The sequence below is a fragment of the Theropithecus gelada genome, chromosome 5 (genome assembly GCF_003255815.1).
Source record: "Theropithecus gelada isolate Dixy chromosome 5, Tgel_1.0, whole genome shotgun sequence".
NCBI classification, from domain to species: Eukaryota; Metazoa; Chordata; class Mammalia; order Primates; family Cercopithecidae; genus Theropithecus; species Theropithecus gelada.
In genome coordinates this window covers 88,492,976-88,520,530 of record NC_037672.1, presented here as the reverse complement: position 1 = coordinate 88,520,530, position 27,555 = coordinate 88,492,976, and the positions used below count along the sequence as shown (strand labels likewise).

The window sequence follows — 27,555 nt, the reverse complement described above, 5'->3', positions numbered from 1 at the left end:
AGTTACTAGAAATAACAGGGAATACGACCGTCAGATTTTACCATTACTGTCTCCAGTGGAGAATAATTTTAGGGACTTTATTAGATGTAGCTTAGAAATACTAATTTAACCTATCTGCACTTCGGAAGAGTAATGCCTGACGTGTATACTTATTTTTGTTGTTTGTAGTGCTAATCCTCCATCTGGAATTGAAGATGAAACTGCCGAAAATGGTGTACCAAAACCGGTAACATAAGGCTTTGAAATCCAGTTACTTTCCCGATACAAATCTTTATCAATAGCTTCACAGTTTACATAGAAAACAAGCTGACATTTTACATTACCTTCAGTATCCTGTGTTATGTGACCCTTTCTTATATCTCCTACTGCATCTGGTGCTATCAAAAACATATATAGGAATTAGCAAGGAGGAAAAGAAATAGTAGAAAGACGTCAGAGGAAAATAGTATGTGCAAAGGCTTGATGTTTATTGCTTTCAAGGAACTGAATGGTTATAAATCTACTGAATATAGTGTGCCTGGTTTTCAGAGCAAGTTTTGAGTCCCACAGCCTTTGAATGTTGTGATTTTTTAGCAGTGCTTTTTAATGTATGTGACAGTCCCTGACTGCATGCCTGTATGCCTGCATGCCTTTGATACTTTGTGAGGTGAACGTATCTCTGGGTCCTATGAATATTTGTACATTTTAATCCTATAAAAAGAAGGAAGTTACTGTTCTGCAAGTTTGTAGTTGTGTACAAAAAGTATTTTGCATATGTCATCTACTTATTTACTATGATGTGATTAAGCACAAAATAGCCTTTAAGAGCCAAAGTAAAATCTTCACAAATGTAGAATTTGCATGTAGGGCCTCTTCTAGGTATACAAGAATACCAAGAATAATTGAGCGTCTACTTAACTATTTGGTACTTCTTATGTTTTGGGTTTTTTTAAATTCTTTAATTGATTTGGTACTTTTTATTTGTGACATTGTGAATCTTAAAATTGTTTTCCTCTTAGATTCTTTTTTTGCCAAGAATTCTCAAATATGTATTTTTTATAGTTTTATTTTGTAGATATCTTAGTAAGTTGCTTTAGATCCTTTTTGCAAGAGGGGCAGATATAATAGTAAAAAAAAAATATGAGGTGTTGTTTACCAAAAGGAGATGATGCCAAAAAAGATTTCATTTCTTTATTCATAGTCTTATCCTTTTTATTATGTAGAACATCAAAATTATGAGTTGAAATAGGTGGCAGCATTATAAGCTTGTAACTTTTAAATTATATCTCAAAAAACTACAGAGTGGGGCCGGGCGCAGTGGCTCACACCTGTAATTCCAGCACTTTGGGAGGCCAAGATGGGTGGATCACCTGAGGTCAGGAGTTCGAGGCCAGCCTGGCCAACATGGTGAAACCCTGTCTCTGCTAAAAATACAAAAATTAGTTGGGCATGGTGGTGGGCATCTGTAATCCTAGTTACTCTAGAGGCTGAAGCGGGAGAATTGCTTGAACCTGGGAGGCGGAGGTTGCAGTGAGCTGAGATCACACCACTGCACTCAAGCCTGGGTGACAAAGTGAGACTCTGTCTCAAGAAAGAAGAAAGAAAAAAAACCAGGGTGGTTACTTTTTTTAGTTATTAGTATTAGATGTTGAAATGAATTATTGAATGTATGTTATAATTTGTTTATGTTCATGTAGAAAGTGACTGAGACTGAAGATGATAGTGATAGTGACAGCGATGATGATGAAGATGATGTTCATGTCACTATAGGAGACATTAAAACGGGAGCACCACAGTATGGGTATGTTATTTTTTAGTAAGTAACAATTGTGTAAACGCTATATAGCAAAGAGAGTGTGCCTATATTAATCTCTCAGTGGTTGATTCCATTGTTTTTACGTTTTTCTATTTTAACATAAAAGAACTCTTGTTAAAGTTTCATCATGAAGATACTTCTTTCCTAAAATAAAGTTAACTGATTAGGCAAAGGTACATGGAAGCAGCAGTTTTTGATCCTGAATTTAAAGTGCTTTTATAAAAGAATTGAGTACTAGGCCAGTCATGGAGGTTCATGCCTGTAATCCCAGGACTTTGGGAGGCTGAGGTGGGTGAATCACCTGAGGTCAGTTCAAGACCAGCCTGACCAGCATGGTGAAACCTCATCTCTACTAAAAATACAAAAATTAGCCAGGCGTGGTGGTGGGTGCCTGTAATCCCAGCTACTCGGAGGCTAAGGCAGGAGAATCACTTGAACCTGGTAGGTGGAGGTTGTAGTGAGCCCAGATTGAGCCACTGCACTCCAGTCTGGATAACAGTGAGACTCTGTCTCAAGGGAAAAAAAAATACTATAAATTCTTTATTTAGAATTAGAAATCCTTAAATTGTAATTTGTATCTGTGCTTATTGTTTCGCTTTATTACTTATCCAGACCTGAGTTTAGGTTTTTAATTTTTTTGTCCAATAAAAACAATATCAAAAGTATTTCTTTTTGTTGTTAATAGTGTTTTCAGGTTTTTAATTCTCCTGTAGGCCTTTTAGGCCAATGTTTGTCTCAAATTTTGTGTTCTATAAACTGGACCAAGTGAATGGACTGTCATTGACGCATTGAGCACATAAAGAATCTCACAGAAAGATTGGAAGGGAAATGCATTGAAGTACGAATTGTGATTTAGTTACAATAGGAGAATAAGAGTTAATGTGTTTTGTTTTTCAGATTGGCTGTATAATGTTGTTATAGCTTATGCATTGGAAACAAAATACATTAATTTCACTGTAGTTCATTAAGCAACCTCATCTGGAATCAACTAGTATATACAAAAATATTGTTAAATATTTTATTAGTAGAGTCATTTGTTTTCAAAAGTCATTTCAGGAAGCTTAAAGCCAGTTCAGTTATTGTCATAGTCAGTTTTGTATTATAGTAATGATACATGTACCCATGTAATTTTAAAATCCTAGTACCTTTTTAGGGAACAGAGTAAAGAGGCTAGTTTTTCATGTTAGGGGTGCATATTCTAAATGTGCTCCTCATTCTCATTTGGGAAAGTAAATAATTACTTAATGACAAAGTTGGGCTTATACTGTACTACTAGTAGGGCTTTCTGCTAATAATAGGCCTTTACTGTCTGTATTATGCAAAAGAAACACTTATATAAAATTGTAATAATTGCATGTTCATTAAATATTATATAAAATTATTTGTACTTACAAGTTATAGAACAATTTGAAGCAAATGACAATTTTTTTGGATTGTGAATGGTACCTTTTTTTGGTAGAAATTGCACTCAAATATTAAATATATGTGGACTTTCGTAGTACCTTACTAAACTTTTATTTCTTACAGCAGTTTTTAGTTTTATGCATTGTAATTATGTTTATACATATTTATTACCTTTAGACATTTTAGATTTCTATAGAGTAGAAACCATTGTATTCAAAACTCTTCAAAAAAACAGGAAACTGATTTATGAATTTTTCTCTTCCTCACATTGCCTTAAATATAGTAAGTGTGCCGTAAATGGTTAATGACTAAATAAACTGAATGTTATTTAGTTACAGTTGTCTCTGAAGGTTTTTTCCCCTTAGACATTTGATTATGAAAATTTTCCAATACTCACAAAAGTTGAAGGAATTGACCTGTGACTGCTCATTTACCTATCACCTAGATTATACAATCTGCATTTTGCTTTGTTTGCTTGAACTCATATCCCTCTATCTATGCCTTTACCCATTTTTCAGTTGATTTATTTTTTATTCATTTTATGAATTTCCAAAGTAAAGTACAAGTATTTGTGAAGAGTGTAAAGTTGCTTAACCTCTGTATTTCAGGGTATATCCCTTGAAAACAAAGTCCGTGAGAAAATGAAATTTGATAAACATTTACTTATGCGCAGCATTTTCAGAAGCAAATTTAAAGAACAAACTGTGTTAAAGGAATAGTACTGAATTGATTTATTGTAAATTGTTACAGGTTTTTTTTTAGGTAACATACCTTTGTTACAAGTTCATTTTATATGTGTGTAAGGTATGAAGAAAACCAAGTCTTAAAGTAGGAATAATTTATCTTGGAAAGTAGTTTGTTACCTATCTCTGTGAGATTCATCCATTTATATACTCAATAAATACTTTTTAAAGGCATAATTTATTTGGCACTGTGTTAAGTAGCAAAGATAATGTGCCTTTATTAAACCATCTATGATCATTCCATTATTATATTTTTTTTACATTTACCGTGCTACAAAAGAACTCTTGGTAAAATCATCATGAAATTTCCTGGAGTCAACAAATTAGATAGAGTTACATGAAAGCAGCAATTTTTTTATTTGTGAATGTATTAATTGATGAGAATACAAGAAGTTATTATTTTCCAGAGGTAGTGAGGAAAACAGACATGTGAGTAAATATTTTCAGTGCAACATAAGTGCTACAATGGAAACATGTACAAAGTGATTAGAAAAGTTTGAGAGGAGAGTTGCTGAAAGCCTACAGGTATTGAAGAGAAGATCCCAGAGGTGACATTTGAATTTGAATAGTTTTTGAGATGGGAGACAGTGGTTTTTAGGTGGAGGACACTGCTTAAAAATAAATGTAGTAGATGCATGGCTTGGAGGAAGTACATGGCTGGAGGATAAGGTAGATGAAAAGAGATGGTTGAAATCACTTATGAAAGGAGTTAGGATGCATTTGCTATGTCTTTGTAGACCTTGCAAGGTTGTCCAACCAGCCGACGTTATGTTGTTGTTGTTGTTCTGTTTTGGTTTGTTTTAGGCTTTTAGCTGCCCAAAGCTGTGGTTTTTAGTTTCTGTCTCCAGTGATAAATGGAAAAGAGGGTTGATGAAGGGGCTTTACTGGCTTAACCAGAACAGAAACTGAGGACCTATGACTGTATTCTCTCACTTAGACACCCCGATTAGGTTTTTAGATAGATTATATTATTTGAAAAGGTATTACCTTTAGACACTTTAGATTTCTATAGAGTAGAAACCATTGTAGCATCAGTAGTTGAGATGGGTTAGATGGAGAGACATTGACTAATAGATGTGAAGTAGTTGTCCAGGTGAGATGATAATCTAGACTAAGGTAGCAGTAGTAGAGAGATGAATGGGAAAATAGTATATTTGAATATTTGAGAAACAAATATAGTCAGGCATGTGGTATACACCTGTAGTCCCATGGACTTGGGAGGCTGAGGTAGGAGGATCGCTTGAGCCTTGGAGTTTCACGGCAGCCTGGGCCATATAGTAAGATCTTGTCTCAAAGAATAAAAAGAAAGAAATAACAAATAACATGGGTAACTGGTTGGTTGTGGATGGAGGAGGAGATAAAGGGACTTAAAGATTTCTAGAGCAGTTAATTGGGTCCAGGTGGGCGCTACTCCTCCCACCTCCCACAAAATAGATTCATTTGACATGTTTATTTTGAAGTTCCTATAGAAAATCCAAGTATAGGATCTAGCATTTAGGGTGGTCTGAGAGTTCATGGGGATCTATTGGACATTTTATCAAATTTGCCTCTGCAAATTTTCATACCACTAAGCTTCTCTACGCAGAATGAATACAAAGGCTTGTGGCTTGAAAAAGAAAAATGATGTTTTAAAAGGCAGAATGGGGAATAGAAAGTAGCTAGATGGAAAGCAAAGAAGCTCATCTATTGAAGACTTAGGGCTAAGCCTTTTATAAAAATGCCATTTTATTCTATAGCAGTCCTGTAAGAGAACAGTTTAGAGAAAATCCTTGATTTTTCTACATTTGTAGAAAAATCATGTACATCATATGTAGATAGCACTAAGTCACTTTTGCTGAATTTGGATTGTTAAAATGTAAACATCGTGAAGGCAGGGACCAAATTTGTCCAGCTCCTCATACTTTTTCCTTAGCCTAGAATCATACCTGACATGGTTTTGGTGCTCAGTAAGCATTACATGAATTAATCAGTCTATAAAGTGATTATTTCAAGTTGGTGACGATAGTACTGCTTGACAGTAATATTTGGTCCACTTTGTAATTCTTGCATTTCTAGCTGTGAAGCTACAATTATTTGATACAATTACTTAAACATTTTATTGCATTTACATTTTTCTTTTTTAAGTGGAAAAGAAAAATGACAGTGCAAATGTAACTCAACCTAAGTCTTATATTTAGTACATTAGAGACAAAAGATGGAAGTAATTATTATTAGACCCAAAGCAGTGAATCTAAAGTCCAGATGGCTGAACTTCTGAGAGAAAAGAACCAAATATGTCACATGAATATAATGTGAGAAACATATCATTGAAAATACCTATGACTTGAGGTCTTACTGATATCTTTTTTTTTGAGACGGAGTCTCACTGTGTGGCCCAGGCTGGAGTGCAGTGGCGTGTTCTCGGCTCACTGCAAGCTCTGCCTCCCGGGTTCATGCCATTGCCCTGCCTCAGCCTCCTGAGTAGCTGGGACTACAGGTGCCCGCCACCACGCCTGGCTAATTTTTTCTATTTTTTAGTAGAGAGGGGGTTTCACCGTATTAGCCAGGATGGTCTCGTGATTTGCCCGTCTCAGCCTCCCAAAGTGCTGGGATTACAGGTGTGAGCCATCACCTGCTGTCTTACTGATATCTTTTTGTTCAGTGGGAGTTGGTCCTTCTTTGCCCATTCCTGTTTTCTTCTAATTTCCCTAGTAACAGAAAAGTCTATTTTAATTAGTATATTTGATAATACTACGCATATATAAGAATCCATTATATAAAAAAGGTAAAGAACTATCTGTAACCCCTTACAGAAAATTTATATGAGGCTCATTTATACAAGTATAAATGCAATGAAATATTCAAATAATTATATACGAGTCTTAGATGTCTTGGCCAAGATTACACTAACAACTGACAAAACATTTGAATGTGGATTGGTCCAACTTCAGAAATTTTTTTCTTTATCACTGTGTATTATATTACATCTAAAAAGGTGCAGCTTAATACTTTTTTCAAATATATGCATTCATGTAACTACAACCAGATCATAATTGGCATCCTAGAAGTTTCGAAACATAATTGGCATCCTAGAAGTTTCTCTCATTTTTCCTCTTGGTCATTAACCACCCACCACCAGTAAACACTGTTCTGCTTTCATGCTAGACTTATTTTTGAATTTCATGACAATAAATTTCTATTATGGACTCCATGAATGGTTGAAAAAGGATTTATTAACAATATCAACTGCGGGAAGAACTGAAAGGCCACTGGATTTAACAACAAGTTGGAGGAATTTTACTTATGCTTAAGATTGCTGTATGTGTAATAACTGGCAGGCAAGGAAATGAAGAAAAGGGGTATAAACTATGTTTCCCTTCTTAGCCTTATTTCTTGTGAAGTTTGTTACAGTAGAATGTTGAGTTAGTGGCAAAGAGATTTTTGAAATGGAAACAAGTCAGTTTTTTTTTTTTTTAATGTTTTTGCCTTTTATTGAGCAAGTGACTTTAGAAACTAGTTTAAAATGTTTTTTTAAAATGTGTGTTAGCTGGGCACGGTGACTCACTCTTGTAATCTCAGCATTTTGGGAAGCCAAGGCGGGAGGATTGCTTGAGCTCAGGAGTTCGAGACCAGCCTGGACGACATGGTGTGAGATCTCATCTATCCAAAATTTTAAAAATAAAAATAGAAATTATAAAAAATAGAAAAATAAAAATAGAAATATTACTGCTTTGTTTAAGCTTTTCAGGATAATTTTTGGTTTTTTGTTTGTTTGTTTTTAGGAGTTATGGTACAGCACCTGTAAATCTTAACATCAAGACAGGAGGAAGAGTTTATGGAACTACAGGTAAAGTTTGTATTTTCTGTTGCATCAGTAGGGAAATAAGGCACATATCTTAAATAGGTCTTAATCACTCTTTTTTCAGTGGGACACAGAGTCTGACTTTGTCACCCAGACTGGAGTATAGTGGCGCAATCTTAGTTCACTGCACCCTCCATCTTCCAGGCTCAAACCATCCTCCCACTTCACCTTCTCAAATAGCTGGGACTGTGGGCGTGCACCACCATGCTTGGCCAATTTTTGTGTTTTTATGTAGAGACCAGGTCTCGCCATGTTGTTCAGGCTGGTTTCGAACTTTTGAGCTTAAGTGATCTGCCTGCCTTGGCCTCCCAGACTGTTGAGATTCCAAGTGTGCGCTGCTGCGCCTGGCCAAGGTGATAATATAATAGCTCTTTTTAAAGGTAATTTTTGACCATACATCACAGGGACTGGTAAATTTTTTCTGTAAATAGTCCAGTAGCACATATTTTAGGCTCTGCTTTGTTTGGAATGCTTGCCAGGTTTTTTGCCAGGGATAGTAAAAAAATGTTTGTTTTCTGTTTGTGTGTGTATGTGTGCCAGGAATAGTAAAAAGGTGTTTCTATTTTCTGTTTGTCTATGGTATGTCCCAACTTCTTGCAAGTGTAGCTCCTTCATTTTGTAATTTTATAAAACAGGAACAAAAGTCAAAGGAGTAGACCTTGATGCACCTGGAAGCATTAATGGAGTTCCACTCTTAGAGGTAGATTTGGATTCTTTTGAAGATAAACCATGGCGTAAACCTGGTAAGACTGTTGTGGATTATATTAATTTCAATATTTTTAGTGTGAAGTCATCAGAAAATTTTTTGAGCATCAATTTAGAATTTTATTTTTTCATTATAATTTTAATTGTCTTAAGCAAATGATGAGTAATAGTGACTTGGATTATTAAATCTTACTGGCGGCCTCATATTACTTAAAATGTAGACTTATTGTTTATTATAATGACATTTCTAAAGGAAATAATTTGATCAAAAATTTTATAGTCTTTTTGCCACCATAAATGATAGAGTGATAACTGATAGAACTCTAAATTTATATTTTTATAGTTTAATATATTTTTGATGCTGCATAAAAATAGAGCTGAAATATTTGTACACTAAAGATGTGTTTTATCTTTAGGTGCTGATCTTTCTGATTATTTTAATTATGGGTTTAATGAAGATACCTGGAAAGCTTACTGTGAAAAACAAAAGAGGATACGAATGGGACTTGAAGTTATACCAGTAACTTCTACTACAAATAAAATTACGGTAATTAAGAAATACTCCGGAATACCCTTGGCTTGTCTACCGTCCCACTTTTACTCCCCAAATAAATCACTTCCCTATAAAAGTGGTTAAATGATATACGATAGTTTAAAAATTCCATTTTGCTTACCATGTTTGTTTTTCCCTTCCCTCCCTTTTAGAGTTTTGTATTAATGATTATCTGATGTTCTTACTTTCAAATCACAGACTAGCCACAGCTAGTTTGTCTTTATATGGCCTATTAATTAAATATTATGTGGTATCTTAATGGGGAATATGTTATTTAACTTAGGCCGAAGACTGTACTATGGAAGTTACACCAGGTGCAGAGATCCAAGATGGCAGATTCAATCTTTTTAAGGTGAATTTTAGTAAATTATCCTTGGTTGCTCTCATTTTTTGTTCTTGAGTCTGCTCCCATACCACTACTCAAGGGACAAGCTTAAAGTGGAAATAGCTACCTTTTTTCCAAACCTTCAGCTTCCTGGTGACTTACAAATTTGCTGATTGTTGTTTTATCTCCACTTTTGCAAGCATGTGAATTTATAGCCTATTATACTAACAAATGCCAAGTAAAACTGTTCTTTGCTATATGTTGTGATTTCATTTTGAGTTGTAATACGTGTTTGTAGGATAGAAAAGTTAGTGGCAACAGATTAAGCTCTCATTGTAGATAATACTCTAATCTTTATCAACAGAATTGGAGACTTTTTTGTTTTCTTTAAAAAAAATGGTAAGGAAGTGGCATACTGTTTATCTCTATGATACTGGTAACACTGATATCATTGGTGTAATGCCCCGATAGCTCAAGATATCTTCAAAAATCTTAGACATTCTCTGAGAGGCTTTAAGAACTCAACAGAATGAGATAAAGCCATTGATTTTAAAAATTGGTACTTGAAAGGAGTAGGTTTATGTGAGAGACTTTGAGGTTGATACTACAACTTGTGTATCAAGTCTGGTTTCTGGCTTCTCCATTGCATGGTATGATCACAGACCCAGTCCAAAGAATAATAGTATATTGTCATAGTTCTTTTATGGAAAACTGGTTGTGTACTCTTTTTTCTTTACCTTGATGGTTGATTCTTGTATTGAATAACACTGAGGTGAAGATTGGGAGTGGCTTTTAGATTGGGTTATATACTCAGGGAACTTTAGTGGACTGGAAAGAGACCTCTGCTCCCCTTTTGGGTTTGCAGCCCTGTCCACCAGAATACTGCCTTATGCAGTGTGTGTGCTGTGTCTGCAGATAAACCACTCTACTCTACACAGTTCTATATAGATAATTTTATTTTTAATTTACATTCTACTTTGTATATTTGGTTCTTCTTTTGCAAATATTTTGAAAGTGTGTGGTGATGTCTGTTGTATTTTAAAGGGTCATCAGGTTTTTTTGGGTTATATTGTCTATAATGGCATTGAATATATTAAACTTAACTACAATGGGTAGAAAAGTTGTCTTAATGAACTAGTTCATTAGCAGCAGTGCATTTTTTTTTTTTAATAGAAACGAGAACTGCCATCATAAACTGTTAGCTTCTGTATACTTTATTTTTTGTAGTAGACTTTAAAAAAGAGAATAAAAAGAAACTCCTAGGGGTCAGTCTCATTGAAGGTAGCCATTATGAATGTGTATTTTATATACATACTGTGTACTGAAAAACTTATTTTGAAGTTTCTTTTGGTTATGTGAGAGGAGGTCAGGTCAATCCATTCTGATTGGATTCTGAATGAAAGATTTGAATTTGATGGGTACAGTCTTCATGGTTTTCTTGCCTTGATAGTGTGTTTAAATACTAATATGTTTGGTAGAAATACTGATTTGGGAAGAGGGTGTGTATTAAGACTATGTGTGGCAAACATTTTTTCTTTATGTATATTATGGTCTGTAAGAAATTTTGGAAATAGGACCATAATGAGCAGGACATTGATTTTAAACTAGCCTGCAGACGTTTGTGTGGCCAATAGGAAGCTGTTTGAAAGTTCCTGAGCAGTAGAATGAAGTGCAGATCTGGTTTTTAGAAAAGGAACTGGCAGCAGGATGGGCTGTAGAATGAAAGGGATATGAAATAGATAGGGTTATGTTGCCATACTATAGGAATGAAATGAACTAGGGCCTGAACTCACTTACGAGGGTGAATGGGCAAAGGAGTGGATTTAAGAATTAAAATTTATTTTCATATCTACTGCAAATAGAATTTTTTCATCCTTAAGTGTGAGACAACCCATCAGCCTCTTTAAGATAACTTTATTTACTTTTCATTAAATAATTTTCAAACCCAGTAACAAGTAGAATAGTACACATGAACCCTTAGGTGCTTATGCAGCTTCAACACTTAATGGTGTTTTGACATTCTTGAGGTAACAGCCTTTTATATACTTCAATATGATTAAAGTTTTACTAAAAAGCAAAATAAAGGAAAAAATTTAACAGGTGTAAAAATAAAGCCACTCATTTGGGTGCAAAAACAATTGTGTAATAATTTAGAGTGAGGGGCAAGAGAGAAGTGACTAGTGGGAATAGATAATATGTATGCATGAGAAAACACTGACTACAACGATTTCTTAAAATATTTTTTATTCATTTGTGCGCACATGCATAGCTCTTTCCCCCCCCGCCCCCGACTGTGAATCTATGAGCTTTGTCACCAGTTTTCTGAAATTTTACAGTTACGTGTCTTGGTCTGTTTTCATCCATTGTACCAAGCACTCAGTTATACCTTCTCGATTTGGAAGCACTTATGCTTCACTTGTGGAACACTTTCTCTTTTACTTTTTTCTCTGCTTTCTGTTCTATTCTAGATGAATATTGGATATCTTCGAATGGTCTTCTAAATTTTTTTTTATTGTTTTTCTCTTTTTCGTCTTTTCCATTATCTGGGAGAATTTTTTTATTCTTAAAATGTTTCCACTTAGTTTTCATTTCTGCTGTTAATTTCCAAGAAAAGTTTTCTTTATTATTTAGTTGTGGCATCTTATTGTTCATGCCTACAGTAATGCAATATCTTTTTCCCCCCTCTTTCAAAGGATATTAATGATAGGCTGTTTTGTTTCTGTTAGATTTTCTTTTCCTGCATAGTCTGTTTTCAACTTGATTATTTTAGTTAGTACTTTCAGCTTCTGACTTTGACTTTTCTGAGATGTTTGTTGATTGTTGGCCATACACTTATGTAAGGGTGGACTGCTAAAATTGATTGGAAGCTCTGTGCATCTGAATAGAACTTGCTTGACTGCAGGCTTCACGGGAGGGCTATTTTTTCACATTCCCTGCTGTAGTTTTAGGTGTTTTTCTTTTTGTGGTAATCAGATTTGTTTCAGATAAAATATTCCAGTATTCTATCTAGAGGGTATATACTTGGCTAATGCAAATGTTCTGGTAACTGGAGCTTCTAATTTCTGAATTTTTGAGGGTCCTGACATGATTGTCTTTGCTTTCTCATTGCTGGCTTAGGATTCAGTTTTCTTTGGTCTGCTCAGTCAGTTACTATTTTTTAATCTAATTTCAAAGTTCTAAATTTTGTGGCCTTCTTAATTTTTTTCCTATGGGTTGAAACAAAATTGTGATAATTCATTTATGGTTGTCTATTTTTCCTTTTTTTGACTTTTAACATGTAGTAATGTTTTCATAAGTTCTTAAAATTTTTTTATAAATATAATTTAAAATGGCTACATAGTTTGTTATTTGGATACACCTTAGTTTACTTAACAAGGTTTTTTTTTTTTTAAGATACTGTTTGTAAAGTTAAACTTTTATAAATGAAGCTATGATAGGCAGCCAAAGGAAATTTCAAAAATAATTTTAAAACTTAGTACAGTGGTAGCATAATTTGGGTGAGTATTTAGCTTCTCAAGGTTGTAGACTTAAGTTTTGTTTGGATTTGTCAGTTCTGACGTAAATTTGTTTTCAGAAAATTAGTTACAATGTCTTATGGTAATTTCTTAAGATATTAGGTCATATGAAATCATCTCATTATGTTCTGGTTAGACAAATTTTGAGTCTGTAATCTTGAGTGTAACATCTGAATATAAACAAATGGAAAATCAAGTTGACTAGAAAGGTTGCTAGAATAGTGAGGATTTTCAGAGTTGTTTAATAGAATGAGGATATTATGAAGAAATTAAGGAAAAAAGAAAAGCTGGGAAACACAGGCAATTTTTGTGTGTTTAAAAATCTGTGCCATTTTCCTAATATCTTCTCTTACCTCACCTCTCTCTTTCTAATATCTCTTCCACATCTCTTCTCCAGTCCTTCCTGGTTCCTCCTTCCCAGTTTTTAACTGAGCATTGACTGTGCCAGGAAGTATCTTAGGCTTTGTGGGGAAGGGGAGGTCACCATAATAGACATGGAGCCTATAGTCTGGACATTTATTGTGCTTAATGGGAAAATTTAGATATTAATTAAATAATCATGCTAAAGATGATACAAACTACATGTTCTATGGAGTTTGAAGGAGTGACATTTAAGTTGATTCCCAAAGTCAGTCAAGTAACAAATATTTATTGAGTACTTGTTGCGTGCCAGGTACTATTTTAGGATGAGACATAATAATAAGGTGATGGAATTTTGTGTGTGTGTGTGTGTATATGTGTATATCTGTATTAATTTTTTTGATTTCTTATTTATATATCTCAGCATCACAGGGTTGAAAAGCACCTCAACAAATCTGTTAGAATAATGAGCACTCATCTTGTGGATATAGATATCACCCTGAGTAGGATTTCATTGGCATAACTGTATTTTATGATTTTTTTTTTTGTCTTGAGACAGAATTTTGCTCTTGTTGCCCATGCTGGAGTGCAATGGTGCGATCTTGGCTCACTGCAACCTCCACCTCCTGGGTTCAAGTGATTCTTCTGCCTCAGCCTCCCGAGTAGCTGGGATTACAGGTGTATACCACCACATCTGGATGTTTTTGTATTTTTAGTAGAGACAGGGTTTCACCGTGTTGGCCAGGCTGGTGTCGAACTCCTGACCTCAGGTGATCCACCTGCCTCGGCCTCCTGAAGTGCTGGGATTACAGGTGTGAGCCACTGCACCCTGCCATAACTGTATTTTAGATGTTAACTTTAAGTAGGCCTTTTAAAGGAATTATCTATACAAAAGAATCATTGATATAATAGAACTTCAAAGGAAATAAAACATTGGCTTCTTATAATTAGAATTACATGGTGAGGAAAAGATTCAAAAACAAATGTTTCTATGTTGAGACAAAATGAACTACAATTTGAATCTTTTTTTTCCCAAGACAGAGTCTTGCTGTCACCCAAGCTAGATAAAGTGCAGTGGCATGATCTTGACTCACTGCAACCTCTGCCTCCCGGGTTCAAGCAATTCTCCTGCCTCCCGGGTTCAAGCAGTTCTCCTGCCTCAGCCTCCCGAGTAGCTGGATTACAGGTGCCTGCCACCACTCCCAGCTAATTTTTTTAGTTTTAGTAGAGACAGTTTCACCATGTTGGCCAGGCTGGTCTCAAACCCCTGACCTCATGATCCGCCCACCTCGGCCTCCCAGAGTGCTGCGATTACAGGCGTGAGCCACCATGCTCGGCCTACAGTTAGAATCGTATGCTTTCTTTTACAACCTCAAATGGATATTGCTCATAAAATTAAAAAATCATGCTTTCATAAACATTAAAGCCTGTCATAAAATTAGTGGCAATTAATAGCTTCTTTCTTAGTCTCTCTGTATAAATAACCAGTGAACCATTTATTTTCTCCCTGTCGTGCAAAGCCAAATGGTCAATGCAGTTGATTTCAGATTGAGCATTTTTTAAACTAAATTATTGAAGCATACACAGACTTAATACTTTCAGAGAATTATAGGAATATGAAAGGAAAATTTTGAAATCTGCAGTTTTTACCACCAGAGAGTTCTAAGACATTAAAGAGTATTTTTCTTTTTAACCAATGAAAGAATATTTATGTGCTGAAAAAGATGAGATATTTTTGTTATGGAAGCAAGTGATTGTGCCTCAGACTGGAATTCTTTTGAATTCATATTTTTTTTCCCTGTGAAGAGAAACCAGGAAGAAGAAAATCCTGTGATACTAACGCATCATCCCAGGTGCTTCGAAAGGATTCCTTTTTGTATGGGAACTTATAAGCAATCACACTATTGCCATAATGAGATTCTTTTGGGTGGTTGAGTAACTTTCCTTCATTCTTCTTCTTCTGGTAGAATCAGTAAAGTTAGCTAGAGAGATCAGTGATCACCAGAGAGTGAGCTGTGTGGTAGAGCTTGAATCCAAGTGGTCCAAACACAGTTTTTATTCTTATCCTCCCTCAGGGGAAGGGTGCTCATTAATGGAGTGGCATGCATCTTCACTGAAGGCAGTGTGTCTGTGCTGTTTTCTTCTCATGCCCAAATTAGGTAGTCTCTATCTGTTGATAAAAAGGCTCGTAATAAAAATAAAAAATGCGAAAAGGAATTGTTGAAATCTTATTTCTCTGTCACACAAAAGTGAAGCGATAGCTTTTGGTGTAAACCAAACAATCTGTAAATAGTCTGGAATATCTGTGTGACTCTCTTTACAAATGACAAACCTCACAGTACTGCCAGCTGTGTTTTCTAGGAAGGTTACTGATCGCAGATTGGAATTTGGCATATATATTGTAAAGGTAAAGTTGACATATTGGGTGTTGATATGTATTAGATAATTTCTATGGTTTTTTTCCTTGAGCAGCTCAGTAGATGATGGTGCTATTTATTTATATGGGGAAGACTTGTAGAGGATCAGATTAGGGGAAATTAGTAGTTTTGTTTTGGCCATGGTAACTTTGAGATGTCCGTTAGACGTGAAAGAAGTTACACAGAAATTACTGGTGTTCAGGGGAGCAGTTGGGACAATAGTGTCAACTCTGAATATTCCTTGACATCCCCAGGCAGAACAATGCATTTCTTTTTGTGTTATTATAACATCTTTTATCTCTTAGATTTTTGTCATGATATTTATTATATTGCTCTGATTGTTGGTGTGTTTGTTTTTTCCTAAGGTCCAGGATCCTGTTGTGTTTCTCTCTATCAGCTTCTGGTACATAATAGATATTCAATAAATGATGAATGAATAATGTTTACATTCTCTCACCAGATCCTGTCAGTTTTACCTGTCAGGTATCTGTCAAGTCCATTTCTTTCTGTTCCCATTGCCTTAGTGCTGATTCTCATCATCTCATTAGAATCAGGGCATTTAAAAAAAAATTTTTTAAGTGCTAGAACTCATTTTCAAATAAACTAAATGTAAAATCCTCATTATGTGAGGGTATCAATTAGGGATTGGTTTGGACACTATTAATAAGAGATCTATCTGACTATAATGGCTTAAGTGTAAAAGAGTTTCTTTTTCTCACACAATGATTAGTTGGGAGGTAGATGATTTTGGAACTGAATTGGTAGTTCAGATATATCAGTCAAAATGTCTTAAGATTGTCTTAGCCTTTGCCTCATGGGAAAGGAGAGTGATGCTGAATTTAAGTGGAGCAGGGAATTTAAATAGAATTTAAATAGAACATAAAATATGCTGTGATATTATTTAAGTGTAAGGAAACTTGAATTTAGTTTGTTTAAATTGAATAGTTTGATGGTAATTTTAAGATAAAAAGATGAGTATAAAAGCAGAAGAGCATAAAGAAGTCATTTCAGCAGTCTAGAGGAATGTGACTGGGCCACAATCAAAGTCTCTACTAAGAGCAGAAAGGATAGGCAAATCTTGGAGAAATTACGGAGTAAGTAGATAACTGGTTTTGAAATTAGTATTAAGAGGGAGAAGGCTGGGCATGATGGCTCACACCTATAATCCTAGCACTTTGGGAGGCAGAGGTGGGCAGATCACTTGAGGACAGGAGTTTGAGACCAGCCTGGCCAACATGGTGAAATCCTGTCTCTGCTAAAAATACAAAACTTAGCCAGGCATCGTGGTGCACACCTGTAATCCCAGCTACTTGGGAGGCTGAGGCAAGAGAATCACTTTAACCTGGGAGGTAGAGGCTTCAGTGAGCCGTGATTGCACCACTGTACTCCAGCCTGGGCAACAGAGTGAGGAGAGGTATTAAGACAAGTGATTGACTTCAAGCTTTTAAGCCTACTGAACTGGCAGGATGATGGTACTTTTAATGGTCATGGGAGAAATTGTATGGATGTACAGTAGCAGATTATTCACATTTGTGTTACAGGAAATCGCAGTCTGAATAGAAAATGGTCAGAATGGGTAAAATGGTCACCTGTTGTTTTCTTAGAATAAGGGTGGTGAGCACAGAATGGGAAAATTCTTCAAGGCCTTTCTTGAATTCAAAACATGAAGTCATAACCAAGTATCTGGGACCTGTTTGTGGTGATCTGCGAGAATTTATGAAAGTGCCAAAGAATTACAGTTTATTCTGCTTCTAAGTGTTATTAATGTGAACTTTTTGATAGTTGGAACATTTTGATCCCATGCTCTGTTTGGTGCCTTTCACCTAATACTATTCTAAAATAGGCTATTTTTAATAAATATTCAGCAAAGAAACATTCTTAATGTTTAACTTCAAATTAAATGTTGTAAACTTATTTTAACATCTAAAGTCCATTATGTTTGAGTTTTCTATTAAATTAAACAAGCTAATAACCTTTTTTTTTAAGGTACAGCAGGGAAGAACTGGAAATTCAGAGAAAGAAACAGCCCTTCCATCTACAAAAGCTGAGTTTACTTCTCCTCCCTCTTTATTCAAGACTGGGCTCCCACCGAGCAGGTTAGTTACGTAGTTGTAACTCAATTATTGTACGACATTGGTATCTTTACATTGTGTTTGTGTTATATTAAGTATAAAAGCTCTGAATGTTCTACCAAAAAACTGGAACATTCTACTTTGTTTTAGTACAAAATGAATTCTTCACAAGAAACTTCTTGATATTTTTCCATCTAAAAAGCCTAGGTAAGCAAGAAGTGAAGTGTGGTATGTAGTTTGGTATATGTATAAAGAAACAATCTTACATTCAAGAGAGGTGGTAACAATAGTATTCGCTGTTTCCTGTGCTCACTATTCTTACATAAAGAATTATTGGACTTCTAAGTCTATATCTATTGGCCTGAAGGTCTTTTGCTAATTTTAGTGAAAGAGGCTATTGAAATTTCAGCTTGGAAGATCTTTAAAACTGGAACCATTTTTTGTTGTGGTTTGGTTTGATATGATAATACCTCATATGTTGCAGAAGGTATCAGATGTAAGAGGCAAACATGCTAAAAAATGTCTTTTTTACTTAAATGTGACAAATGGTTACCCTGTTATGCCATTACCAGGAAACTGGTAAAGGATAGTAGGCTAAGACTGGCGAAGTTTGAGGTTAGTAGTTTAATCTTGCACTAGATAAGATGACTAAAGTCTGGGCCTGAAACAAATTAATAACCCAAGTATTACTAGTTCTCGGCCAGATCACTTACCTTTTGTGTTACTTGTTTAAATTTATTTTATATAGTTTTCTGTTTTTGTTATTCTGCAGTTTTGTATTGTTATGAGAGATATTTTAGAATAATCTAATGCAGGAAGAGACCTTACAGTGGCATCTAGTCTAGCTCTAAGATAAAGATTCTTGAAGCTTTCAGCCAAAATTAAATGTTGTAAAGTAATCCAGGATTTTTGTGAATTGTCATAGACATAATGAAATGTGATTATTTAAACTAAATATAATCTCAAAATGTTTGGTTAAAGAATTTGTGATAGCTAAGCTTTTAATATGTAGTAATATGTAATATTTTAATATGTAGTATTCTTTTGGCTTGTACATTTTTTAAGAGGTTAATTTTCATTCATTGAGTTTATGATGTTCTGCAATATAGAGTGTTGGTAACAGCTTGGTCTCTGGAGTGTCAGATTTCTGGAGTTCAGATGCTGGCTCTGCAACTTACTAGCTGTGCTGTCATTGGGCAAATTCCCTGATCATCTTATGCCTTGATTTCTTAATCTGTAAAATGTAGTAATAGTACTTCCCTCACAGTGTAGTTATATACATTCAGCAGATTCATTTATGTAGTGTTTTAGAACAGTGCCTGGTACCTAGAAAGTACTCTAGATGTTTGCTATTATACTTAAACTATTTAAAAATCAGTAACTTTTCTGTATTTTGCCTTTTTTTGTTGTTGTTATTGATTGGCTTTTCAAAATTTGGGCCAGATTACATAGGGCTGTGTGCCATTATAAAGGCTTTGGCTTTTCCTATAAATTAAGTAAATGGGGACTCACTGGCAGATTTTGAGCAGAGCAATGAAATCTTACTTAGATTTTTAAAGTTTCGATTTAGTCGCTTTACTAAAAACAGACTATAGAGTTACTTAGGATGGGTGAAAACAGGGAGGCCAGTTAGGAGGTTGCAGCAGTTATCTAGGCAAGAGGTAATGGTAACTTAGACCAAGATGATGGTGTGGAGATACTGAGAAGTCGGATACCAGATATATTTCAGAAGGTAAGCCCATAGCCTATCTTGATGGATTGGATGTAGATTGTAGAGGAAAAAGCAGTTAAGGGTGAATCCAAGGTTTTTGTTCTGATCAACTGAACCAGAATGATGGTTTTGTCATTTACAGAGGTGGAAAAGACCATAAGGAGGAGTGGTTATTGGAGGAAGAAGACTAAGAGTTCAGTGTAGAACATAATAAAAATGAGATGCCTATTGGACATGCAAGTGGGAAATTTGAGTAGGAAGTTGGCTGTATGGATCTGGAGTAGAAGGGAAGAGTATGGTTTGGAGATAATGAATTTAGGATAATCAGTGTTTACATATTATTTAAATGAAACTACCAAATGGAATAAAGAGGTAAGTATTGATGGAGAAGTGGTAAGAGACAGCCTTGGGGCACTCCCTTGTATGTCAGGAAAATAAGCATTAACTAGTAAGAGGAGACCAATAAGGAGGAATGATGAATGAAGTAGGAAAAAAACCCACTGTATGTCTTGAAAACAATGTGTTTCAAGAAGGAGAAATGTCAGCTGTCAAATATCAAATCCAATTGATTGGTAAAGAAAATAAAGACTAAGAATGACCGTTGGATTTTATTCATGGTCTTTGGTGATCCTAACCAGGATCATTTTCGTTTGTATAAAATGAAGTTAAAAGACTTTGTAATGGATTCAAGAAAGAGTGGGAGGAAAAGAATTAGAAAGAAAATATGGGCACTTTTTGGAAGACTATTTTCTTTCTTTGGGGGCCAGAGAAATGGGACAGTATCTGGAGGGAAATGTGGGATCAGGAGAAGTTTTTTTTCAAAACAAAAAAACCCAGCATATTGGCTGGGCACTGTGGCTCATGCCTGTAATCTGAGCACTTTGGGAGGCCGAGATGGGCAGATCTGTTGAGGTCAGGAGTTTGATACCAGCCCGGCCAATGTGGCGAAACACCATCTCTACTAAAAATATAAAAATACAAAAATTGCAACGCAAACCTGTAGTTCAGGCTACTCAGGAGGCTGAGGCAGGAGAGTCACTTGAACCGAGGAGGTAGAGGTTGCAGTGAGCCAAGATCGCGCCACTGCACTCCAGTCTTGGCGACAGAGTGAGACACTGTCTAAAAAATAATAATACTTACAGCATTTTGTGTATTTATGGGAATGAGTTACTGCAGGAGAAATTGATGATGTAAGACAGAGAAGTTGTAGAGCAATGTCATTTAATAAAGCCAAAGGAATGAGATGTAATATGCAAGTGGAGGAGTTGCCCTTAAGTAGAAGCATGAACCATTCATTCGTAAGAACAGGAGGGAAGGCAGGATACTGGGCACCAGTGCAGATGGGTAGGTGGATAATGGAGTGGGAATAATTGAAAGTTCTCTTCTGTTTGCTTTCATTTTTCGCAGCAAAATAATATGCAGACTTATCTGGTGAGAGTGAGGCTGTTGGAAATAAGAGACCATTGGAAGGTAGCATTGAGTGAGAAGAAAAGAGGTCTGAAATAGGTTTTTGGAGCTCTGTGAATAAACTAGGTGAAAGGAGTAGCTGGGCAGCTGGAGTGAAGTGTGGGGTCAAGAGATGCCTTTTTTTCAAGATGAGAGAATTACAGTATTTTTATATGCTGATGGGAATGAGTGACACAGAGAAACTGTACAGTACTACTTCCTTATCTGGGTTTCGCTTTCCTTGGTTTCAATTACCTGTAGTATGTTACAATAAGATATTTTGAGAGAGACCACATTCATATAACTTTTATTATAGTAGATTGTTTTTAGATTGGTGCAAAAGTAATTGCGGTTTTGGACCATGAAATTTAAATCATAACTAGACTCAAACACATCTTTATTAATCAAAATAGGAACTATTACAATCATATTTTTTGCCAATCAGAAATAAGTTTCTTTATTCCTGTAGTGTAAAAATCCGTGCTTTGGGATTTGACAAAACTTGGAAAGCATTTTCTGTATCCCACTGATTGTGGAAGCGTTTTCCCTGCAAAAAGATGCTGTTGAGATGCTTGAAGAAGTGGTAGTTGGTTGGCAGGAGGTCAGATGAATATGGTGGATGAGGCAAAACTTTGTTGTCCAATTCATTCAACTTTTGAAGCATTGGTTGTGCAACATGTGGTCGGGCATTGTTGTGGAGGAGAATTGGGCTCTTTCTATTGACCAATGCCAGCTGCAGGCATTGCAGTTTTTGGTGCATCTCATCGATTTGCTGAGCATACTTCTTAGATGAAGTGGTTGTGCCGGTATTCAGAAAGCTGTAGTGGATTAGACTGTCAGCAGACCACCAAACAGTGACCATGATTCTTTTCTGGTGCAAGTTGGGCTTTGGGAAGTGCTTTGGAGCTGCTTCTCTGTCTAGCCACTGAACTGGTCATCTCCAGTCATTGTATAAAATCCTCTTTTCATTGCATATCACAATCTGATAGAGAAATGGTTCATCGTTGTTGCGTAGAGTAAGACAACACTTCATGAGGATGATTTTTTTGATTTTCGGTTAGCTTATGAGGCACCCACTTACTGAGCTTTTTCACCTTTCTGATTTGCTTAAAATGCCAAAGGACCACAGAATGGTTGTTGAGTTCTTCGACAGCTTCTTGTGTAGTTGTAAGAGGATCAGCTTCGATGATTGTTCTCAGTTGGTCGTTGTCAACTTCCAATGGCCAGCCAAGGTTCTCGTCTCCTTTGTAAAACTTGTGGAACTACCACTGCACTGTATGTTCATTAGCAATTCCTGGGCCAAGTGTGTTGTTGATGTTGCGAGTTGTCTCCGCTGCTTTATGACCCATTTTGAACTTGAATAAGAAAGTTACTCGAATTTGCTTTTTGTCTGACATCATTTCCATAGTCTAAACGTAAAATAAACAGCAAGTAATAAGTCATTAGCAGAAAAATAAATAAATAAAGTGAGAAATGCCCATTAAAATGATGTGTAACATAACCACTTATTTAAGAATGTATTCCAGTACCAAACTGCAGATCCCAACAGTTCAAAAACCGCAATTACTTTTTCACTCACCTAATATAATTGTTCTCTTTTATTATTCTTGTTAATTTCTTACTGTGTTTAATTATAAATTAAATTTTATAGGCATGTATTTATAGAAAAAACATTGTACATATTGAGTTCAGTACCATCTTTAGTTTCAGGTATCCACTGGAGGTCTTAGGATATATCCTCCACTGAGGGTCTTAGAATATATCCCCCAAGAATAAGGGGGGGACTGCTGTATATTTTCAACTTTTCTCGAGATTAATGGCCATGGGTTTAAAATGAGACAAGTCAGCTGCTTTTTGGATATTTCTGTTACTCTTTTCAGGTATATGAGTGTTCATGCAGATTAGCTAGAGTTGAATTTAACAGAAGTTGATGTATCAGGCAATTATAAAAAAGGAATGAAGGAGACAGGTACATGAGCGTTTACTCGAGAGAGTTACTGTAATGATGGGCCAATGGCTAAGAAGAGATGGAGGGCAAATATAGGTAAGGGAAAGCTGAAAGGAGGTAAAGAAAGGATGGAAAAATTAGCAGGGCTTTCACTAGTAAACCAAAAATGAATAATTACCACTGCTACCTATAGAAGTTACCCTACGTTGTCCATACTGTCACTTTTGTACGTAAAGGCCAGTAGCCACAACTCATTAGGGAAGTTTGTTTTCTGGACTCCATTTGATAAAAAGGATACTTTTCAGTCATTGTGAAATATTTCCCATAACAATATTTGTTTTTGTTTTATTCATTATATTTATGGAGATTGGATAGACATCTTTGAAAGTAAAATTGTATTGACTTTAGGGAGAAAACAGTAAATGTTATTCATTAAGACATAATACAGGACGCACAGTAGATGTTTAAGACAAACGAGCTGTACTAGTGACCTAAGCACTGTATTTCCATTGTTGAAAATCTTAGATTGCCTTATTAGTGTATAGATGAGTATTGATATGCTTGCACAGAACTTTTAAAAATATTTTTTCATGCTTTATCAATAGAAATGCTGGATTTCCAACTTTTTGTACTACCCAGCAAATTGGCATTAAGTAAAATTTTATATTTAATATATCGGAATACTTTGCTTAATCTTTAGAAGTTTTCATCTTTTTGTGAAATACATACAGAAAAGTGGCATATCAGGAATGTACATCTTGGTTAAATTTTTATAAACTAAACATACTTTTGTAAATCAGGATGTAGACTGATACGTTTTCATTACCCCCAAAAGTCCCCATTATGCCTCCTTCATTTGTTGTTGTCATTTAAAAAAAGTTTTATTTTGACAAAAATTTAAACTTAACAAAGAATTGCAAAAAAAGTACAAATAACTTCCATATACTGTTATCCAGATTTTCCAGTTAATAACATTTTGTCATATTTGCATCATAATTTCTCAGAAACATTGTTCTTACTGAGCCATTTGAATGTTAATTGTAGGCATCATGCCCCTTTACTCTTAAGTACTTAAGCATGTATTTCCTGAGAACCAGGACATTCTGTTAGATAATCATATGGCACAGTTATCAAAGGCAGAAAATCTAATAGTGAATCAGTACTTTCATCTAATTGCAGGCTATAAATTTTGCAAGTTATCCCAATATGCTTTATGGCAATCTTTCTTCCTGGATTTAGGACTTAATCCAGTTTCTCGCATTAAATTTAACTATTTTATCATTTTGTTTTTCTTAAATCTGGATCAGCTTCTTAGCTTTTCTTTGTATTTCTTAACGCTGAATTTTAGAAGAGTACAATCTAGTTGTTGAGTAGATTGTTCTTGGGTTTGCCTCATATTTTCTCATGATTAGATTCAGGTTTTGCTTTTTGGGCAGGAATACTATGTAAGTGATGATGTACTCTTCTCAGTGTATTGGCTTGGAGATACATGATGTCAGTTTGTCATGTTATTTTATTAGTAATGATAATTCTAATGACTTCGTTGTGGTGGTGTCCTTTGGGTTTCTGCACTGCAAAGTTACTATTTTTTCCTTTGTATTTAATAAGTAATTTATGGAAAGACTAAACTTGTTCCTCTTCAAACTTTTTAGGGATTTTACCTCCAGTGAAAATATTTTCTTTAGTCAGTTATTACTGTAATGGCTGCAAAATAGTGATTATGTAACTCTTATTTCTCTTAACATTTATTAGTTGGCATTCTACTTTAAAAATGAGCTTTCCCACTCCACCACTTATCACTTAGACTCATAAATTCTTATTTTATGTGTGAGAAAGTATGTATGTGTGGCTTACAAATATAGCTTATTTGTATACATGGTGTTTAAACCATATGTATGATTTATATATACTGAAATTCATTTTGATGTTCAAATTGTTCCTCTTCAAAGTTGCTCCGTGACCTTTTGATACGTCTCCACTGTTTTTTTTTTTTTTTTTTTTTTTTTAAGATTGTTTTTATAGTTTGGCATTACCAGGATGTCCGAGGCTTATCTTGTAGTTTCCCTGTTTCTTCCTTAGAAGCAGCCATTTTCAAAGGCACTCTGATTCCTTTTAATGGGGAATGGTAGTTAAAAAACAAGTTCAGGGTGCTAGCTGTGCCCATTATACTAGGGCACCCTTATTTCCAGGCCTTTTCAGCACTCAGAGCTAGGAAAGAATTAGCATTTTCCAGAGGAAATGGCCATGTGTGTTTTTTAAAATACATTTTAGTCATGAAACCATCATGTTTCTTTTACTTCCATTTGAACATCACAGGATTCTTATTCCTGTTTCCCTTTCCCTATTCCATGTTGCATCTCCTTTTTTTTTCCCCCCCTCAAAGAACCTGGCTCCCAGAATCTTGAAATTACACATATAACGGATTCAGAACTTTTACTGTTATAAGAAAACCTATTCAGTAGAGTTAAGGATTTGTTTACAGTTTTTTCTTTGTCTCTTTTTAAGCTAAGGGTATATAGTTCGAATATTGGGTTCAGAAGTTTCCTACAGAGTTGTTTTATTAATAATTTAAAATATATAATTTGGTTCACTATATCTGTTTGTATGCAGTTTTAGCATTTGTTTTTCCTTCCACATTCACTGATTTAGTTTTTGCATACGTTAAAACATCTGACAGTTCCAAAGGCAAGAGTATCCAAAGATATATAGAAACTTGTCACACCTTTCTCTGTTTCTTTTATTCCTGTCAGAACAGATTTCATTTAGTTTCTGGTTTATTTTTCCTGTTTCTTTTTACATAAACAAGCAGATGCATAAACAAGTATATCTGTCCTTTTGCTTTGAAAGAGCATCTTATTAGTTCTATAAAGTATTGGCAGTAGTGCACATATCTAAACTTTTTATGAAGTATGTCAACAGGGATAAAATTAACTTTTTGGGGAACTTTGAAAGAGTTATTTTGAAATGGATTTTTTATAAAAGTAGTATAGGTTTTTATGAAACACGTCAGAGTGTTGCTGTTAACCGGTCGCACTAACGATACTTATATTCATTGTTGAAGAATATAGGGAAAGAAATACCAAAATTTTGAATAAGATTTTGTAAAACTGCAAAAATTAATGTTAAGAATTCATAGAGGCACAGAAATGTATTTTTTAAATAATGTATTGTAACCTGATGTAAATCCTTAGTTCTTTTCTCATTTCTGCATTGACATCATACTATGTTGAAGAATATTTCTAAAAATATTCTAGAGTTAATAAAGTGTTGATAGCACATCTATATTTAAATACTTAGTACCACAGCAAGTAGTTTATATGACTTGAGAATGATATTGTAGGAACATACTAAAAGACTTTAGAAAAAGCATGTCAAGAAAAAAAAAAAAAAACAGAACAAGGGGGGTCAGAGACAACAATATGTAAGAAAAAACATAGAAAATTTATCTCACCAGAAACAGCACCTCTTCTCAGTCTCAGACAAGTACTGCCTCCAGAAAAGCCAATTCAAGCGTTGGGAAGTGGCAGGATCGATATGGGAGGGCCGAATCACCTGATCTAAGGTAAGGCTATTTTTAAACATTGGATACTCCCTGATGTGTAGATCATCAATGTTGTTTTGCCTTAATAGTAAGATAATAAATTTTGACTGTACCATATTTTTACCCTCCAAATTACGCATTTTCAGGGTACAGTTGTAGGTTTTTTAGTTATCTTATAAATCAAGACCCAGCACTTGTCTTGCCACCCATCTTTCTGGCCGTTTATAATATTTAATGAATTACATTGAACCATGCTAATGGATGCTCAGTAATTTTTCTTTTCCTCCTCCTTGCTGCAGGTTAATTCTTTCTCATACCACATCCCATTTTTAAAAAATTCCCAGGTGCTTTTCACTACTTACCAAATAAAACCTAACATTCTGAGCCAGTATTTACATTCGGACCCGTAAAATTTGACTCTACTGAATCTTTCCAATCTTATACCCTACTATAGTGCAAAAACCTGTGATATCATTAAGTGGACATAGTAGCTGCCCTGGAATATGCTATTTCCTTTATTGTTGTTATGCTTTTGATCTACCCTCCATTGAATTTTGGTTTGTGTTCTGAATCTTAAATTTACAAAGCATACAACCTTGAATGGATATTATAATTTCTCCGAGCCTGAAAATTGAAATAATAACTTCATCTTTAAGGGATGCAATGAGAAGCAACTATGTTCCAATATGAAAGTACATTACCTACAGTGATCAATCTGAGAGATTGCTTTCATAACCTGACTTCAAAATGCAGACCAGAATACTTCCCTAATTTATCATTTGAGGTTTTAAATAATTATGGTATACAAGGGGTAATTTTGTTTTTGTTTTGCTTTTGTTAGAGAATTTTAAGCAATTTACCTGGTTAGCTCAATGCTATATAAATATATTTACAATTGTTTTAATTTAAAAACTTAAAAAATATAAATGTAAATTGTGATCAGATACCTTTGATCATAGCACCTAAAAGGGAGGAAACACTACCAAAATTTGATTTTCTTACGTTTCGTTTTCTATACAGTCCTAATTATATATTCCACATGAGTTGTAAGTATTTCCTATTAGGAAAGAAGCTTAGTCATTCTTAAAAGTGGATATACATCTCAAAGTAAGAATATCTACATTGTAAGTCTAGTAACTAATGTAGATAAAAATATATTACCTGCATTCTTAGAATAGT

At 34.9% G+C, this 27,555-nt stretch overlaps 1 protein-coding gene across 10 annotated transcripts in view; it reads left to right on the top strand.

Annotated features, from left to right (window-relative positions):
- Positions 1–27,555, top strand: part of FIP1L1 (factor interacting with PAPOLA and CPSF1) — a 76,156-nt gene that overhangs the window by 7,279 nt on the left and 41,322 nt on the right. For 4 of the 10 annotated variants that reach the window (XM_025386379.1, XM_025386378.1, XM_025386377.1 and 1 more), the window contains 6 exons: positions 169–226; positions 1,677–1,780; positions 7,704–7,768; positions 8,419–8,526; positions 8,905–9,035; positions 17,645–17,754. In XM_025386379.1, the coding sequence (XP_025242164.1) occupies positions 169–226; positions 1,677–1,780; positions 7,704–7,768; positions 8,419–8,526; positions 8,905–9,035; positions 17,645–17,754 (576 nt within the window). Of the gene's footprint in view, positions 1–168; positions 227–1,676; positions 1,781–7,703; positions 7,769–8,418; positions 8,527–8,904; positions 9,036–9,324; positions 9,394–17,644; positions 17,755–26,289; positions 26,398–27,555 lie in introns of all 10 variants that reach the window. The other 6 variants (XM_025386372.1, XM_025386371.1, XM_025386370.1 and 3 more) reach the window with 3 other exon arrangements.